This window comes from Jaculus jaculus, chromosome 3 (genome assembly GCF_020740685.1).
Source record: "Jaculus jaculus isolate mJacJac1 chromosome 3, mJacJac1.mat.Y.cur, whole genome shotgun sequence".
NCBI lineage: Eukaryota > Metazoa > Chordata > Mammalia > Rodentia > Dipodidae > Jaculus > Jaculus jaculus.
In genome coordinates this window covers 36,645,736-36,664,626 of record NC_059104.1, presented here as the reverse complement: position 1 = coordinate 36,664,626, position 18,891 = coordinate 36,645,736, and the positions used below count along the sequence as shown (strand labels likewise).

General features: G+C 39.3%; 1 protein-coding gene across 7 annotated transcripts in view; it reads right to left on the bottom strand.

The window, feature by feature from the left end:
• Klf12 (Kruppel like factor 12) overlaps positions 1 to 18,891 on the bottom strand; it is a 479,766-nt gene that overhangs the window by 146,297 nt on the left and 314,578 nt on the right. For all 7 annotated transcript variants that reach the window (XM_045145262.1, XM_045145261.1, XM_045145263.1 and 4 more), the window contains one exon: positions 13,847 to 14,393. In XM_045145262.1, the coding sequence (XP_045001197.1) occupies positions 13,847 to 14,393 (547 nt within the window). The remainder of the gene's footprint in view (positions 1 to 13,846; positions 14,394 to 18,891) is intronic.

Genomic DNA, 18,891 nt, shown 5'->3' with positions numbered 1-18,891 from the left:
CATATGGGAAGGTGACTTCAAAGTAACTCAAAATTCTGATTAAATTCAAGTTGCCACCAGTTTTGAGCCTTTAAGGGGTAGAAATACATGCATCTTATTATTAGTATTTTCTTATTATTATTATTATTTTCTTATCTATGAGAGATAGACATTAAAGCCCATGTGCTGGCCATTGTAGAACTTAAATATAACATATGTAAGCACAAAGAACATATAGACATTCAATAAACATTACTTAGGATTTCAATCATTTTAGCAAATGTCTTTATAAGATTTGTTACATACATCGCTGCCCTCGTCAAATAGACTGATGATAATTTAACTAATCTTTCATTACTAATGGTCATTATTTCCAAAGCAATTATGATGCTCTAATGAGGAATTATCTCCAAGGACTAAAGAGCTGTGTAAGCCTATTTGCTACCATCCAGAAAGACCTTGCTCAGATTATTCAAGTTCTTCTTTTAATAATAATGTTGACTTTTTTTTTTTTTTTTTGGCTGCCACTTTTTTGCCCTTGGTGTCCCTACAGATAAAAGGCACTTTCCTAATTTTGGTACAAGTTTGGCATATGAGACCCAAAGAGCATCTGTGGATAAGTGATGCCAAATCGGTGGATACATTTTCTTTGCAAAGAAACCCACAGAAAGTGAAATGCTTTCTCTCTCTGTGTGTGTGTATGTGGTGTGTGTTTGTGTGTGGCAAGTAAGAATACACTAAACAAACAACTTTGGAGAAACTGTTTTAGAGGACTCACAAAATAGAAATAAAGACTGAGAAACTGTCATTGCACTCCTTTTTCCATCACCATTTTCTTGACTATTTTCTGTCTCTGCATAGCTAGAAAATCAAAGCCCAAAATAATGTAAAAAATAAACCCACGACAAGAACTAAATGCCTTTTACAAGAGTGAAGAGTTCAGGCCTTCTCCTGTAAGTAACATATAGTACATACAACACATGCAGTGTGTGTTTTATATCATATGCTCTGTGTGTGTGTGAGAAAGAGCGAGAGGGAGAGAGAGATAGGGAGAGAAAGAGAGAGGGAGAGAGGAAGAGAATATATCACAGTTGACATTTCAGTGGAGTTGCACTATCCCTCATTCTGTATGCACCCTCCTTGGTCTGCCCTCTTGGCTCACTCTTGCCCTGGTCTGAAACAGTCTCCTGTACACTGAGTATTGGAGCTTTATTATTCTTCAACTTTCACCTCAAATGCCACCTATTCTACCTTCATTAGAACATTATGACTTCCCTGGAGTGTAGTTCATGTTCTTTGAGGATTTACGAGTGAGGTCTCTCGAAGGTTTCCTCTGTTTAAAAGGTCCCTGTGTTTATAGAGGGTTGATTTAAAGCCTTCACTTCTGAAAAAGGCCATGCCTGTGATGATTAGGGAAGCCCTTCGATTTAGCACAGGAGAGACAAAAATGCAATCAAGAAATTGACAATGCCTTCCACACACAGAAAGATTTAAACAATTCACACAAAGCTATTTGAGATTTGTGCTTGGGTTTACTTAATATACCTTTAAGACTGGAGATTTGAGGAGGGAAACCAAATCTTCATTTTATGGCTGCAACAAATGGGCCCGCCATGCCATGGTGAATGCGTCATTGATTCTTTCTCACAAAGAGAGATTTAAGTGGGTGGAGTAAGTAAGAGTACCATTTTCCTTCTACTTAAGGTTGGTTAAGTGAAATTTATGTTTTTAACATGTGCTGCAGACACCAAAAAACTGATTGTACTGTTATCAGCTTTTAAATCAAAGCAGCTTGCTATCTGGGAAGGACAGGAGAACTGGTCGATTTATTTCATAAAACTTTATGTACAAAGAGACAGTGTCTATGAACTTAATGGAGAGAATATAGAGTCTGGAAGGGTAATTTTTATTACAATTTATAGTGGGATTATCCATACTCCACACTTTTAGATTTTATGGTGGTACGATACGGATGCAGTTAACTTCAGTGCGGAAGGAGGCATAATTTGTTTCACCCTTATTGGGGATTGGAATTGGCATCACTACTCTGTAAGAAACGTAGCTGGTTTTATTAATTGTCTGGATCCAATTTACTTATCTTGTGCCATTATTTATCTTGTGTTCGCAGGTAAGCTACTTTACTGAGAAAATGAATAAATAAGAACTGACTACAATTTCCATATAGTACTAGCTTTCCATTAAGACTGTTTAGAAGCCTTAAGAATATTTCTCACTCACAGGGTTCAAATCCAAAGACCATTAGGACCCAAATTATAACAAGCATCTATAATACACCACAAAACATTGTTTCTTAATGTTAACAACTATGAAATAAATTGAACTTTGGCAATGGCAGAATCACATCTACTCAAGATGATCAGAGAATTACAGGTTGCTCATCCCTGTAAATAGTAACAGCTTTGGGGGTCTGTCAACATTTGCTCTGCAAATACTCAGAAGTGTTTACTGTGTCCCAGACAGGCAGGAAAGCCAGTGGGAAGAGAATGTGTGATGTGGAAAGAGCAGCGAGGGGAGGGGGGAGGGGGGCAGGGAGGATGGGGGAGAGGCAGGGGGCAGATAGACACAGGACTGCTTTAAAATTTGATATGTTCCTTTCTAGAAAAGGCAGCATTGAACTAGGATTATAGCCAAGAACGCTTTCTCCACGGACAACTGCAGTGTCGCCCTGGAAAGCCATGGCAGCACCCTGGTGTGGGAGCTGCCTGCTATGCGGTGTTACTTCCACTTTATCATACAGAGAAGGTTGATTTGGGGCTTGGGACTCAGGACCACAGATCAATACTGGCCCCGACATTCCTCATACATAACATCACACCTCCTGCAGGCTATGTTGATTCATTCACGTGTCCATCTATCCCTTCATGCAGTAAATATTTACTGGTCTCATGCACAGTGTTGGAGAAACAGGAGCTAGCGAGCCTTAAATGGTACTTTCATGAATCTTAAATTTCGCTGATGGAGTTTGGTGGACTCCCAATGTCTTGTAGCATGGGAATGCGGATTTGTTGCAATTATAATTCATATTATATAAATAACTATAATGCTTGTCAATAGAGGAGCTTATTTCAGGAAAGTGAAAAATCCATGCACACCACAGGCTTGTTTCCAACTCTACCTCATTTCCAGTGAGCTCCCAGGTCCCTAGCTACTGAAGAGCTCCGCCCATCAATTCTCCCGGGGCTACTTCCATCTCTCCCAGGTTCACCAAGCTTGCTTATTTTCTTTCTTCCTGAAGTCTTGCTGTCTCCAAGCTTAACTGCCCAATTTAACTTTAATTCCCTTCTAGGACGCTGATTTCTTTGCTCAATGGGATCAGATCTCAGTAGCACCTGCTAGGAGCATACAGTTGGCATGTTCACATGGTTGCATTTAGCATGCAAATACCAGCCATAGTTCTACAAATCTGCATAGAGTGACTGGGGAGACGGGTCAGTGGTTAAAGGCATGTGTTCCTCAAGCCTAGCAACCTGAGTTTAATCCCCAGCACCCAAGCAAAAGTGCACACACAGCAGATTTCATGCTGAAATCCCAATGTACCTGGACAATGGGAGATAAGAGTCAAGAGAATTCCAAGGCTGAAGCTAGAGGGCTAGCTAGACTGGTTCCTGGCAGAAAAGAAACAAGAAAGACTTTGCTCCAAGAAGATGGAAGGAAGGAAAACACCAATACTTGTGTACCAAGGCATGTGCACCCTCCACACACAAATAACTATGTGCACAGATACACACACACACACACACACACGCACACACACACGGCATTTTAATTTTATTAAACAGAGCTAACACAGAAATATATAGGATAGAAAGCTGGGTAGGTGGATAGAAGTTTTTGGTTTTTTTTTTTCCTTTCGGGACAAAATTACACATGGTCTTTAAAAATAAATCTCATACCCTAGAGTTTTATTCTTATTTGGCAGGGGTGAGGAGAAGGGCTGAGACTGGTTCTGGTGTAGTGGAGGGCCTTTATTTGTTATGGAGTTGAAGATGGTCTTGAAGTCCTACCTCTGATTCTCAGTGAGTTTTGTTTTTTTTTTTTTAACAGAGAAACTCATTGCACTCTATTACAATTCTGAACTATCTGGGAAAATACCAGAAACAATCCTAACAATAATCTAGATTATAGTTACCTCTGTCTTTGGGTTCACAGTGTTCTAAATTTATACCACTAGGTGGTGGTACAGAGACTATCATTTTGAATGTGGGTCTCTAATTTCCATGAAGTATGACTTCTGCATAGGTGATTTGGCGAGACACGTAAGAGAAGAAAAAAAAAATATGAATCAAGTCACAAGAAAGGGTATAATGGTAGCTAGGCATGGTGGCACACACCTGTAATTCCTATACTCAGAGGTGGCAGCAGAGGGACCAGGTACGCAAGGCCAGCCTCTGTTGCATAAGCAATTTGGGCCAACTTGAGTTACATAAAAGCTTGCCTCAACCTCCACAACCCCAGCTCAAAAAATAAAAATAAAAAAGATAGCATGGTACAGTGAAGAATAAAGGGAGGTAAAGAATAAATACAGACCACAAAATCTAATACACACACAATGAGAAAACAAAAATGAGAAGACAACAAAAAAAATGGAAGGAAGCTAGAAGTGACAGGACTAAACAAAGAAGGTGGAGGGAAGGTGTAAGACGGGAGAAGAGAAAAAGGAGGGTCGTCATTGAAGATCAGAAAGTGCCCCATGGAATCTCTCAGACTTCATGGGCATGAACCACGTAAGATACGCACACGCCATCATTGCTCAACACAGACACACACACACACACACACACAGAGAGAGAGAGAGAGAGAGAGAGCAAGCCATGGTATTATACATGCATGCATGTAAATAAATAGGTTAATCAATAGGTCTCATGAAATAACTATTTTGTGGTCAGGGGCTGATGCTCTCAGATGGCTTTTAATCTATGCCACTCACTGCTTTAAAACTGCTACTTGTCAGCACTAACCTGGTTTCAAGCCTGGCCCACAGGAAATGAGCCATGGTGGGAACAGCAATGTTTTAGCATCTTAATCAACTGTAACTGGCTTTGAAAGAGAGGGTTTTTACTTGATTGGTTATTTTTTTTATTAAAACTTACATTGCTGTAAAGAGGAACCTTCCTGGCACTGTATATAGTCTTAAACCAGTTGTTGAGTAAATGAAATATTCGAAGAAAGGACAGAGAAGTCACATGACAAAAACAAACAAACACACAAGCAATTGATATCATTCCCCCAGGGCCCCTGACAGTGGCTGGGGAAGGCCACTCCTCTGTCAGCTGGGAACACTTCTTTCATTACCCCTTGTTCCAAAGAATACGAAGTGAAATACCACTCAATCAATTCTCCATTAACAATGGAAAATAAAATGAATGCGCTTAGAAAATAGTAACATAACCTGGAACAAAAAAAAAAAGAATTATCAAGGGAATCAGAAGAGGAAAAAAAAAAAAAAAACACCCAGGGAAGAAAGCCACAGATACAGAGTTGTAAATTATTTAAAAGCCAATTTAAAGTGGTGTTGGCAGGGATTCTGAAACCAAGCCCACCTCTTGGAGCTTATTTTCCTTCTTCTTTGATTTGCTCTTACTCAGCCTTACAAGTCACTGAGTAAATTGCTGATTTGCCAAATATAAATATATTTACTAAATAATGCATACAGATACATATACTTTTAGCAGTGAGCATCAGTGTTCAAATAGCATCAAAATACTTCTATAAGTCACTGCATCTAATGTAAAATAAGAATTCTCTACACTACTGGGAATATGTAAACTCAAAATCATACTTAAGAACAATTTTTCAAGACAAAAGCATAATAAGTGCAATGAAAGACTGTATACACCAAAATTCAGTATTTATTATTCTACTCTGTGTCAGAGGAAACTTTCAGGAATGGTAAGAATTATCATGAAAATTGCATTAGAATACCATATTAATAAAGCCTAATATTTAGGCAGGAATCGAAAGCCTTGTTCAGTGGCTCTTAGCATCAATTACAACAGAACAAACACAGAGCGCGTTCTGTTTGTGTCCACTTTCACTTCCTTTCCTGACATTCACTTCTTTTGTTAATTTTTATTTATTTATTTGAGAGTGACAGAGAGAGAAAGAAAGAGGCAGATAGAGAGAGACAGACAATGGATGCACCAGGGCCTCTAGCCACTGCAAATGAACTCCAGACGCGTGCACCCCTTTGTGCATCTGGCTAATGTGGGTACTGGGGAATCGAGCCTCAAACCGGGGTCCTCAGGTGTCATAGGTAAGCACTTAACCACTAAGCCATCTCTCCAGCCCAACAATCAATTCTTTTTTTTTTTTAAACTTTCTTTTTTTTTAATTTTTATTTATTTATTTGAGAGCGACAGACACAGCGAGAAAGACAGATAGAGGGAGAGAGAGAGAATGGGCGCGCCAGGGCTTCCAGCCTCTGCAAACGAACTCCAGACGCATGCGCCCCCTTGTGCATCTGGCTAACGTGGGACCTGGGGAACCGAGCCTCGAACCGGGGTCCTTAGGCTTCACAGACAAGCGCTTAACCGCTAAGCCATCTCTCCAGCCCCCGACAATCACTTCTTAAAGCAGACCACCTCAGGCCTGTGCTTGTTTCTGTCCTACCTTGCCCATGTGCCTTTACAGGCTGCATAATTCAGCAAGGTGGAGAGCCAACCAGATTCCTCCCTTTGCAGTCCCTGCGCAGCTTTCTTTCCCCTGGTAGTTGTCTTGGAGTTATGTGGACAGCCTGTCTCCTCTCTGAGTCCGTTATTCGTACAGAGTCTCAGAATCCACCCAGCTTGTGTCAGACGAAGCTGTGGAACTGACAGACTAGAGAGATTTCAGATAAATAAGAATACAAGAAGTCCCTCTCCCCCTTTTTTTAGGGGAATCTATTCAGCCTCATGTGCTTATCCAGAAGTGGAAAAAAATACGAATAAGGTTCTGATTCAGGTTGAAAAATGAGGCAACAGAAAACAATAAATCACCAGTATATCTGCAGAAAATAAAGCATTCTTACTCCTAATTAAATTTCTCATGAATATGGGCTGCCTGTCACTCTGTCACTATTTAACAAGTTCTAGCCTTCCTTTGACAACAGCAATAGTAAAACATCACAGTCTCATCAAAGTCCCTATTTAAGAATACTAAGCCCAAACCTAGCATTACTCCAGCCATTTTCCAAGAAGAACCATTAAATTTGTTTTTTAAAGAAAGACAACATAAAAGTCATAAGTAACTAGAGGGCTTGCTTATATAAAGCACATTTACAATTCAAGCATTAGTCCATATCCACTAGTTACCATACACAACAGTAGGAGAAGAATGGATTTACCAAAGGAGTCACTCAGAAGCTGAGACAGCTATGCTCTGGAACACAGGTCAGCTGCCCAGCACTATTCTGGTCATATGGACACATGACACCAGGATTCCACTGAACGGTGAACTAAAAGAGGACCGTCGTATTTAAGGTAGACAATAAGATGAGTCTGTGACAAGAACCATGTTCTGAAATAAGACATCAGCATCAACCAATGGTTGTCTGACAACAGAAATACAACTATGAAACCATGAAGCCCCTGATGAACAGCGTCATGGGAACAAATCCAGGAGCACTCAATGGACCCGGACCCCGGGTCATAGCTTCCAGAAAGCTCCACTGGCAACCCTTCCACAAGCACATACCCTTTCACGAATATAAATGGCATAAGGCTAAAAATACCCTTGTGGCTTCTTCCTGTAGGCGGCCGAGAAAAGCAACAGCCCATAGGAAGAAAATGGAATGCAAGTATTTCAAAGGTGCCCACAGCCACAGCCCTTTGGAACTCCTGAATGGCTGCTATGAAAATAAGGCCTATTTTCAGTGAGTTCTTCACTGTGTATACACGTAAATATAATAAGAAATCCATACTCCTTTCAAGAAATAACCACAGAAATCAGACATCCAAATTGGGTTGGATTCTTACCAGCAGACTCACCTTGCTCTACATAGATATTTTAGAGAAAAAATGTACTTTATATGCCAGGATCTGATCACACATTTGTGTGAAATTACAAACGGTGCAGTAAGTTATTTTTCAACCATTACACTAGTGCCCTCCCCCTACCCCCAACGATCTTCATGCAACAAATGTGTTTTGTTTAATTCTGACAGACACCACTGCTGGTTTCACAGGGGAATGAAAGAAAACAGGATTGGGTAGGAAAGCAGAGCAGGGTTCCTTCGCTCTAGAAGATCTATTTCCTCATGGTCACATGAGCATCTGAGTGGCAGGAAGAAGTAGATGCAAGCAGGTTGGGGGACAGGAGTGGAGGGCAAAAGCACCAGAGCTCAGGATCACAAGGAAGAAGGGGAAAGTGGTTAGGAAAGAAAATTTGGCAGGAGTGGACATCCAGCAAATTGTACCCAGTGTTTCCAGGCAATTCCAGAGTCACTGATGAATCACAGCTTTGCCTCTTTCTTGACATCATCAAGGCTACCTGTTCCTCTGGTAAGGAGAAAGGACCATCTCGGGAATGGGTGAGAAGATAAAGGTTCTTACATTTTAGTTCCTTCATTGGATTTCCTGAAACTGGCCATCGTATTGGTTGCCCTTTAATCATGTCAAATTTCTAAAATCTAGTATCTACCAATACTGAGATGTAAAAACATTACCTATAAGATGCTAATATAATTTATTTTGTTCTCTTGTTATTCTTTGAATTATTTTGTGCGTATCATTGGGCAGTAAATGAAAATATTTAATCTTGATATTATTTCTGGGGACCTTTTCATAGCTACCCGCAGAATCCGAATTTTGCCTAATGCTTCCTTGTCGATCCCAGATCATTATTGTGGGTCTTTACAAGGATCATCTGAACTCATTTTACATAAAAATTTTTATGGTTATTCTCCTCCCTGTCAATCACAGATCATTATCTTCTACTTTTACATTTCATTACATCGCCCCGTTATGTATCCTTGTCCTAACAATTTTGTCAATATAATAAATTGACTTCAGAATTCAAATTAATTACTGCAAGATGCAGGTTACTCCACAATGTAAGAGAAGCACTGCTATGTAATTAAGGGCTTTGCCCCTATAATTCTTCCCTCTATAGAATTAAACATAATTATCTGTTTTCACCATGAGTACTGGATTATTCCTGAAAGCCATCTCATGCTCATAGGTTCCTTGTGAAGATCAGGAATGTTTCTCTGCACATACCACTGCCCATCTCTACAGCTCCGCAGAAGGAAAGGAGTCAGGAGAGCTGTCTAGCTGGAGCCTTCCTTTCCTCTCTTCCCATTTGGTCAAAGGCTCACTTCAGTCTTGTCCTCAGGCTGTGCCGACACACTGCTCATCACCACCACCAACCAACCCCACTCTTCTCAACTTAGTGAAAGGCAGCAGTACTTGCTTAACAGCTTAGCCACAAACCCAGAAGTCACTCCCTTTTCTCGTATCCCACCCAAACCTGTACAACAGTAATTCCCCATTGGGCCTCTGTACCTTTACTCTTGCCCTGTGTGCTCTCTGATGGGAAGCAAGTAGATGGTTTTTATTAAAAAAATAAGATAAAATAAAATAAAAATAAAAAAAAGAAAGAAAGGTCATGTCACCCTTATGCTCAGAGTTCTTTTCACATATCTCACCCCAACCTGACTACAGGAGTTTCCTGTTGGGTCTTCCCATTTTTACTTGTGTCTTTTACTATCTATAATGGCAAGTAGCTCCATAGATTTTATAAAATGCAGGGAAGATCATGTTACACTTCTGCTCAGACCTCTAGTTGCAGTGTCTTGTTTAGAATGGGGAGGTCCTACCCTCTGCTCTATATTTGATGATAATTAGACACTTATTGGGGAACTCACTGGCTATACTCCATTTTAACTCAGTTATCAAAAAGTATGACATATTTGCCTAATTTTAAATATTTTATTTATTAGAGAGAGAGACAGAATGGGCATGCAAGGACCTCAAGCCACTGGCTTTACATGGGTACTGGGAAATCACATTCGAGTCATTAGGCTTTTGTAGGCAAGCCCCTTAACCATTGAGCAATCTCATTATTTTGATGTCACCCACTAAACTTTAAAAGCACTTTGGAAAAAAAAAATAGCATCTGTTTCATTGTATCTTTGGTGTCAGTAATGCCTGAAAATAATGGATGTCTAGTAAAGACACATGCATGAACCAATGACTCGATCGACACTATATAAGGGCTCAGATGTGGCATACAGGGTCATCTACATCTTTATCAGAGATCACATATGTTACACCAACTTTAAAAGTAGCTAGCCACAGGCTTAGCACTTAAGGCCCTTGCTTGTGAAACCTGAGGACCTATGTTCCATCTCTCCAGATCCCACATAAGTCAGATGTGAGACAAAGGTGAGGTAAGTGCAAGTCCGCACATGCCCACTAGGTGGTGTAAGGCTCTGGAGTTCAATTGCAGTGGATAAGGCCCTTGAGCTCAAATTCTCTCTCTCTCCCTTGGTCTCTCTCGCTCTCTCTCTAAAATAAAAACAAAGTAGTTAGCCAGGAAAACCATGTAATTGATGTGAGTTGCATTTCTACATTCTTTATTAGCATTTTGAAAATTCAAATTCATAATGATATTTTCTGTTGTTTTTCCATACAACATATACAAGTCATAAGTGGGAAGGACACAGGGACTCTTTTTGTGACTCAGGCACTTTAGTGCTGGCCCAGCTCCCAGCTGTGAACATGCAAAATAAAGATTTGGAGAATTACTGAAATGCTTTTTCTATTTTCATTCTGTAAGGTAGGCGAGTCTCTTCCTCTAGACATTTTTACTGTCATCATATTAATCAGTTCAACAATAAAAAATGTTATAAAATGCTATGGCAATATTTGTAGAATATGGTGATTATAAAAACTTAATATAAAGTGATAAAAAGAGAAAAATGGGATGTTTCCAGACAATTGCTCACACTAATTTCTCATGCTAATCTCTATCCCTTATTATTGTGGTTACAACTTTGAGAAACAACTTCCTGGGATGTTTTTCTTTTTACATTTCAACTAGTTATTTTTCTCCATCTAATTTTCTGTTTTTATAAGAAAGAAAGGAAATATTGATTATTGCTTCTTATATTTTAGGGAAAAGTAATGATAAAAAAATTGCAAGTATTCACTGAAACTTGATCAATGCTAGGCATGTGTACTATGTTTTTAATTTTTCCCCAAAATCTTAGGATAGATCATATTATTATCCCCACTGTATAACTGATGAATAATAAGAACTGGGATGCAGAGATGGCTTAGTGGTTAAGGTGTTTGCCTGCAAAGCCAAAGGATCCTGGTTCGATTCTCCAGAACCCATGTAAGCCAGATGCCCAAGGGGGCACATGCATCTGGAGTTCATTTGCAGTGGCTGGAGGCCCTGGAGTGCCCGTTCTCTCTCTCTCTTTTTCTCTCTCTCTTTCCTTCTGCCTCCTTCTCTCTCTCACACACAAGTAAATAAATAAAATATATTAAAAAAAAGAAGAATGAGAATTTATGAGATGAAATTTCCAGATCCACAGCTGTGAGAGAAATGAGACTTTATCTCATATACCTGTGATCTCAAATCTTATAGTCTTAACAACCATAGCACAGTTCACCAGGTTTATGGTCAAATGTTATGAAAGCTACCAAGTAAAATATGCTACAGGAAACTGACAAATATCCTCATATAGTGGATAAAAAAATGCAAAAAAGTGTGGCATGTACTTTAAAGTTCTTTGGCAACGATGCAATTTCTAGAAAATTAAAGTTTAGCCACATACTTGATATATTTTACATACCAAATAAATATAACCTCTCCCATAACATGATAGTGACAAATAAAATACATCTCTTTCACTCACTTATTAGTAAGTGAAAATTGCATAAAAAGGTCATGAACATTAAAATATTTATATTAATCAGCTTCATACTAAGATAACTGTTTTTTTCTAAGAAAGACTGGACTCCCCTGTGTACATATAAACACATATACAGAATGATGGCATATGCAAGGGTAAATCATTCATTACCTATGAAGTACTATCCTCAAATAAACACTTCTAATTACATTTATGAATTATAAAGTGGAATAAATAATCTGCTTTGGCCTACAGTTATGTTATGATTGCTATTCAAAGAGATGTGCTCACTTCATTCAGAAGTATTGGCAATACACACAGAGTTCAGTTTTTGTAAAATCCTTGCAAAAGTACCACAGTCCTTCTTTTCCTCCACCTTCTCAGTACAGGGTGTTGACTGGTTCCTAGTCCTTTACAGCAGAAAGTGCAGACTGCCAGATAAGCAGTGAATGTCTACTTCTCAAGTTTGCAAACTAAAATTCCTGAATCAGGAGATTTTTAACTTTGTTAAACCAAGAAGATGCAATTTATTTGAAAGCTATGAAGTAACTCAATGTAAATAAAACAATATCTTGTCATTGGTGATTGCAGGATTCTGTATATATCCCTATAAAATTTTTGCTAAGTTTTCAATCAAGCAGAATCACTATGTACTGAATCATACCTTATACATTATGTTCACTGGCATTTTATGGGAATACAGCGGTTTATGCATTTATTGATCATGTTTTAAATATGGGTCTCAGTGGTAATGCAATAAAAAGAGAAAATTAATCTACCATAAAGTCATAACCCAGCATCATTTCTAAGCTCTGAAGACAAAAAGACATACAAAAGAACTCAGTTTAAAAAGAAGCTAGTCAAATACTATGGATTTAACATTTGTTTATAAAGTAGCTTATTTCTTAGCTTTGTATGTAGAAAAGTAAAACAATAGACATTATGATGTATTACAATGTATTCTGGTAAGATATCAGGAACAAAGAATGTAGAAGTAGAAAATCACTACATTTAACTGCGAAAACATCACATTTATTGAAATAACTAGGTATTATACAGACCACGGGGCAAGGTACCTTCATATCTTCTAAAGCTTAGAATGAAATGCTAAGATTGTATTCCGAAGTATTGCCACCATAACACACCATGGTATTTAAAATAATAACCTTGGTTCTATGAGATGAACCCAAGCTACAGGAGACTTAAGGCCAACCTGTAACTTTAGAATGGTTTTAAAATTCTATGATGGATTTATGCATTTTCACTCCATGCATAATTCCACTGACCATAGTCTTCCCTTTCCACCTGAGCATTTAAAGATGAGCATTACTTTCTAAACTAAGATACCAGAATTCTGACATTAATGTCTCAATGAGTAACACACACACACACATTGATCTGATGGGTCTGTAGTGATGGTTATTAGATAAAATACTTGCCTCCAGAGTGTGACAAACAGTACTTGGATCCCCAGCACCCAACTGGATGCCAGGTAGGTGTAATCCCAGTGCTCAGGAGGCAGAGACACGATCCTCCTGGGGGAAATCTGGCTAGCTAAATGAGCAGAACCAGCAAGCTCTGGGATCAAATGAGTGTCCTTGCCTCAGTGAATAAGGCAGAGAGTAGTCAATGAAGACAGCCAATGTTATCCTCTGACCACCACGTGTAGGTGCACGCACATATGTGTGCATTCACTTGCAAACTAATACGCATAAATACTAATATGTGTGCACACATATGCATACACACACACATCCATACACACACACACACACACACACACACACACACACACACACACACACAGTACAAGTAAAGCATGTATATGCATCAATATGGTATCTATCAAACTACTCGACTCAAGAGCTGATCGGTTGGTTGGTCTGCCTAGCTATGGACAGCCCTTCTTTGGACATCGTATTTGCAAGCTTAGTTTCCATTCAATGAAAACAGCCAGCGGATCTCGTTAGTGCGGAACTCCGTTGGGTTTTTGGGTCTCTCTCTTACCTTTGCCATGGCTTCTCCCATCCTCCAGGAGCGGCACAACGATCGTGTTGTTCACATTTCCGGGTGACCGTACAGCTGTGTAGACAACAGGCACTGACTGCACCACCACAGGGATGCGGTGAACATGACTCAGTTTGTTGGACTGCAAATTCATGGGACTCGAAGGCGGGACAGGATGAATAATGTGCAAAAACTGCTGGCCGCCCACGCCCGAGGCAGAGGCAACGAGAGGTCCTGGAGTTAACACTGTGGACGAAGGTGATGCCGAAGGTACTGATGTTACGACGGTTGGGGATGAGGCCGCACGACTGGAAGACGATGAAGAGGTTGAAGTTGAGGAGGGTGACGAGGCAGATGCTGTCATGGACACAGGGGAGGATGATACAGCAGTGGGGGACGTTCTGGCTTTGTTGATGGACAAGTCCACTGGCTCAGTTTGTGTTTGGAAATGATCTATAGGTAACGAGTCCTCTGGGGGCTCCCCTTTCACATTATTTAGCAACAGGGGAACAGCTTCCATATCGGGGTAGTTGTGGACGTTTGGAGACTGTGGGGAGAAAAAAAAATGGAACATATTTTATCTTTGTTAATCGTACAGGTTTTAGAAGCATAGACATTATTGGAACATCAATTCACTCTCTGCAATAGTTGAATGGCTCTTCAGTAATAGTCACAATGATTAAAAAAGTTAAAGTGTGAAAGTCGTTATTAAGACATCATCTCCTGTAAAGACATTTCTCGTTCACCGAGAGAGCCAAACGCACAACTCTGTAAAATGGACTAAATTAAGTACTATACAGAGAGAGACAGGGGAGGCCATAGGACTCTCAAAATGAGCAGTAAATTCATGTAAATTCTCCCACAAGATGTATTTAGAAAGACATGTTTGGAATACTGAGCATTATTTACTTAGAAATAAATGCCACTTTGATAATGAAACATCTATACTGTTGGTTTGAGTCATTTTTGCAATGTGAGACTCAGTTTCTCCTTATAAGTGAATACAAACTTTCTTTAGAGAAATGGAAAACTCTTTCCAACTCTAGAGTTCTACAAGGTGATGGATGATTCTATCCTCACAGAACATTACCATAATCTGGAGACAAAACACTATTCCGGGACAAAACTGAGGAAACTCACTGTGACATTTCTACTTCTGTCCTCGTTGCAAGAGCTACTGGGGCACAGTCACCCTGAGAAAAGGACATAGTGTTCTTCACCCTCCCAAGCCTGGCCATCAAGCTAGTAAACTTAAGTCATTTATAGTGGTTAGACTAGAACTGAACTCTTGGTGTATAACATTAAGTTTTGACTTAAAAATGACACATATTATTACTACACAGATACACGAGGAACATCTAATATAAGAAAATTTAAATTACTTATGACTTTGTTAAATGGAATGATAATTTGCTCTTGAGTTCATTTGCATTCTTGTAAGTTACAGTGAACAAAATTTAGTAATAAAGACTCATGGTTTGACACAGATTCATGTTTTCTGCATAGTGTAACTGATCAGGAACACACATCAGTTGATTCACAGTTTCAATGAGCATTTACTGAATGTGATCTTCTCAGGCGCAAACGACCCGTGTTCCAATGGTGTGTGTCAGTCTAGAGATGATTTCTTGGCTTCAGTCTAATGTAACCAGGCTAGTACAGACCCTATATTTATTCTACTAGATGAAAACCAAAACCTCTTATGTGGTTTCTTATGGAACAGTAATTATGTTAAGATGGACATTTTCTTTATCTCATAAAACATTTTGCTTTTTGTCCCCTGGAAACGTGAAAATACATTTAAAAGGGGGAGGAAAAGTGCTTCTTAATGCCTCCCTGTATAAATTACAGTTTCATTCAAAACACACAATAGGCAGAAGTGCAAGGGCGCCTCATTCAGCATCAATGGGAAAAGAAAAAAAAATAAGTGCGCAAGGGCTCCAGATCAAGTGAAAAGGGAAATAGGTTGATGGTTTAATGCTCTTCTCTTTTCTCGGCTAACATAGTTACTACAAAAACATACAAATTAGAACAGAGAAAAATGAAAATTGAGCCGTGTAGAAACACTCCCTGTATGAAATTCTAAATGGGATTTTCACTTTATGTTCTGAAACTGAAAAACAACTGTACAAATGTCCTCCAAATGCATTAAAAAGACAAAAGAAAAAAAAAAAACAAGCATCATAAATGAAATTGCTATTGTAAATGTCTACAGGAATTATCTACTCTTCCAACTATAAGAATGCTTCAGTTTATTTATTTATTTTATATTTAAATTTATAATATAAACTTATATATACTATAAATATAATAAATATATATAATATATAATATAATAATATAAATTTCTATTTATATTTAAATTTATATTTGAAAGGGGGGAGAAAGAGAGAGAGATATGGAGAGAGAGAATGAGAATGGGTTGTGCTAGGGCCTCTAGCCACTGCAAATGAACATCAGATGTATGAACCACAGTGTGCATCTGGCTTTACATGGGTACTGGGGAATTGAATCTGAGTCCTTAGGCATTTCCAGCAAGTGCCTTAACTGCTGAGCCATCTCTCCAGTTCTCAGTTTACTTTTATTTAGAAAGAATAATGTACAGTGTTTCATATTAGTATTATAGCTACATGAAATCATAAGAGAAGCAAACTGGTTTATAATTTACAATATAAAATACACCCTTCAACATATTATTAAACACCACAGATTTATTTGACTAAATACAGTCTTGATTCACTTTTTTTAAACCACATTAGATACATCCAAGATTAGAAAGAGTGACCTTTTCTGCCTTATGTAGGGACATTCCTTTACAAACCAAGGGCTCATCCTGGTAGAAATAGACTTTTTAAAAAAAATTATTTTATATATATTATAATACGATATGCTCCTATAATCCTTTTGTCCTGGATCCCAGAACTCTGGGGTCCTTCTTCAGTGGGATTTTGGCTTTAACTGAGGTGTCAGGAAGGCCTCATTCACTCCTTATGTGGTAGTGGTGGGGGGTGACTCAGGGCATAGAAATAGTTGTTTATGTAAATGAAAGACCTCATTGGCAGAGGATGAGAGATGGCAGCTGGGACATACGGAACTTCTGTGTAAAGAGATGGCTTCTGATGCCTCCCTGAGCTTTGTTAGGAGCTCCGACTTCTCTGTGCTATGAAAGGAAGCGCACCATTTGTGGGCCTCTGCTTAATCCCCCAACGTGGAAAATATCCTCCGCAAGCTGCTGAACAGCAACAGAGCAGCTCTTCCCCACACTGTGCATCCTGGAAAGCTAGGGAGAGCGGTCAGTAAGAACCCCTAGGTCATCACAGATGCCTGAGAATCACGCAGCTTTTGGGGGGGAGCTCATGATAAGACACAGAAAAGACTCAAAACAACCAGGAAGGACAAACCAAGCCTTTGGATCAAAGCCATGGGACCCTGGAACACTACGCATGAACTTCTAAATGCAAGCATTGAGAGACACAGGGTGGCTCCCTGCTCACACATGGCAGGTGAAATGCACCGAGAAATATAATCGACTAATGCTCTGTCTGTATAAACAGAAAAGCCCTCATGTACCTGTTACCTGTTTCCAGTGTTCACATAGTATCACCTCCTGACAACCACTACTAATCTCTTGGGATACGTCATAACAAGAAGGCTGGAGAATATGCCCACGATCACAGCTTTGGGCTATACATAAGGATTCATAAAGTGCGTGACAGGACAAAAATGCAGGTTCCAGATAGTTGTGACACATTCTCCTTCTTCCTTTTGAGAAAGAGACAAGATGTGAAAGGCTCAACCCTGCAATGGGGAATTCAGTTCTTTACTTTTTCCAAAGTGAGGAGCTGGCAAGCATTGGTTCTGAGGCATGGATCGTTAAATGGGATGCTTTAGCAAGGCACTGGGAAGCAGATGAGATAGGCAGCCCAGAAAGTGAGGGAAAAGTACTCAGGTAGCTAGGAACCCAAGCAAGGGATGAATGGCAGATTGGGTGGAGTCTCATAACAGAGAAAGGTTGTGAGTTTTACGCAGGGCGAGGAAGGCAGTGTTGGTAAAAGGAACCCAGAAGGGAAATCTCAGTAAAATGTTTCCCTTCACACTAACACCTCCATCTTGACACATCAGTGGACAACCCACAGCCAAGTGTACTAAGTAACTTTTGCTTGTTCTCTAATCAAAATGCACAGAGACCTTGGCCTGGGACGTTGTCATGATGGCTGGATTTTTGTTGTTGATTCTCTTCTTATTAAATTCACACTCTGAACAAAAACGACATTTCTTCTGAAGAACAGAGAGTGTATGAGAGTACTAACTTTTTATCAAAGAGAAAAGTAATCTCTTCATCAAAGGATTATATCATATCCCTTCAAAGGGTCCTGAGTAAAAACTTCAATATTTATTGTACATTTTAAGAAATAATACTGTAAATACACACAAAAGCTAATAGTTGGCTTTATAAGCAAATGTGGGTGAACGCCTAAATATAGCAGTTCAATATACCACATATTCCTGTTTTCTTCACAAGTCTGAAAGTTAGTTTTATAGTAATCCACTCAATAATATAGTACACACTGTATTCCAGTGAAAAATGTTTTTTTAAGTGTCTAAGGGAACATAGTTGAGCTTTGCTAATCAGATAACCCCTCTTCCTAAATAAACATTTTAAAATATAACTTCAACTTTAGGCATTTTGTTGAATGGACGTAAGAAGCAATCCAAACCTCCCACATGTTAGTTCCCAGAAAGGACTCAGTGTGTTTCCCACAGTGAACCTTCACCAACAGCTGAATCTCATTAAGGTCTCCCAGTGAATAAAAGCATCTTGTGGTGGTCATGTATTTAAATCACCTGCAATGTTTTAAGAGAAAAAGAAAAATGGCTGGGGAAGTGGCTCAGGGGTAAAGCACGTGCTGTGAATGTATGAGAACCTAAGTCCTGATCCCCAGAACCGTGGAAGCCAATCGCAGTAGCAAGAGCATCAGTAATCCTAGCAGTCCGATGCCATGGACGGTGGAGACAAGACAATCCCCAGACTCTCACAGGTCAGG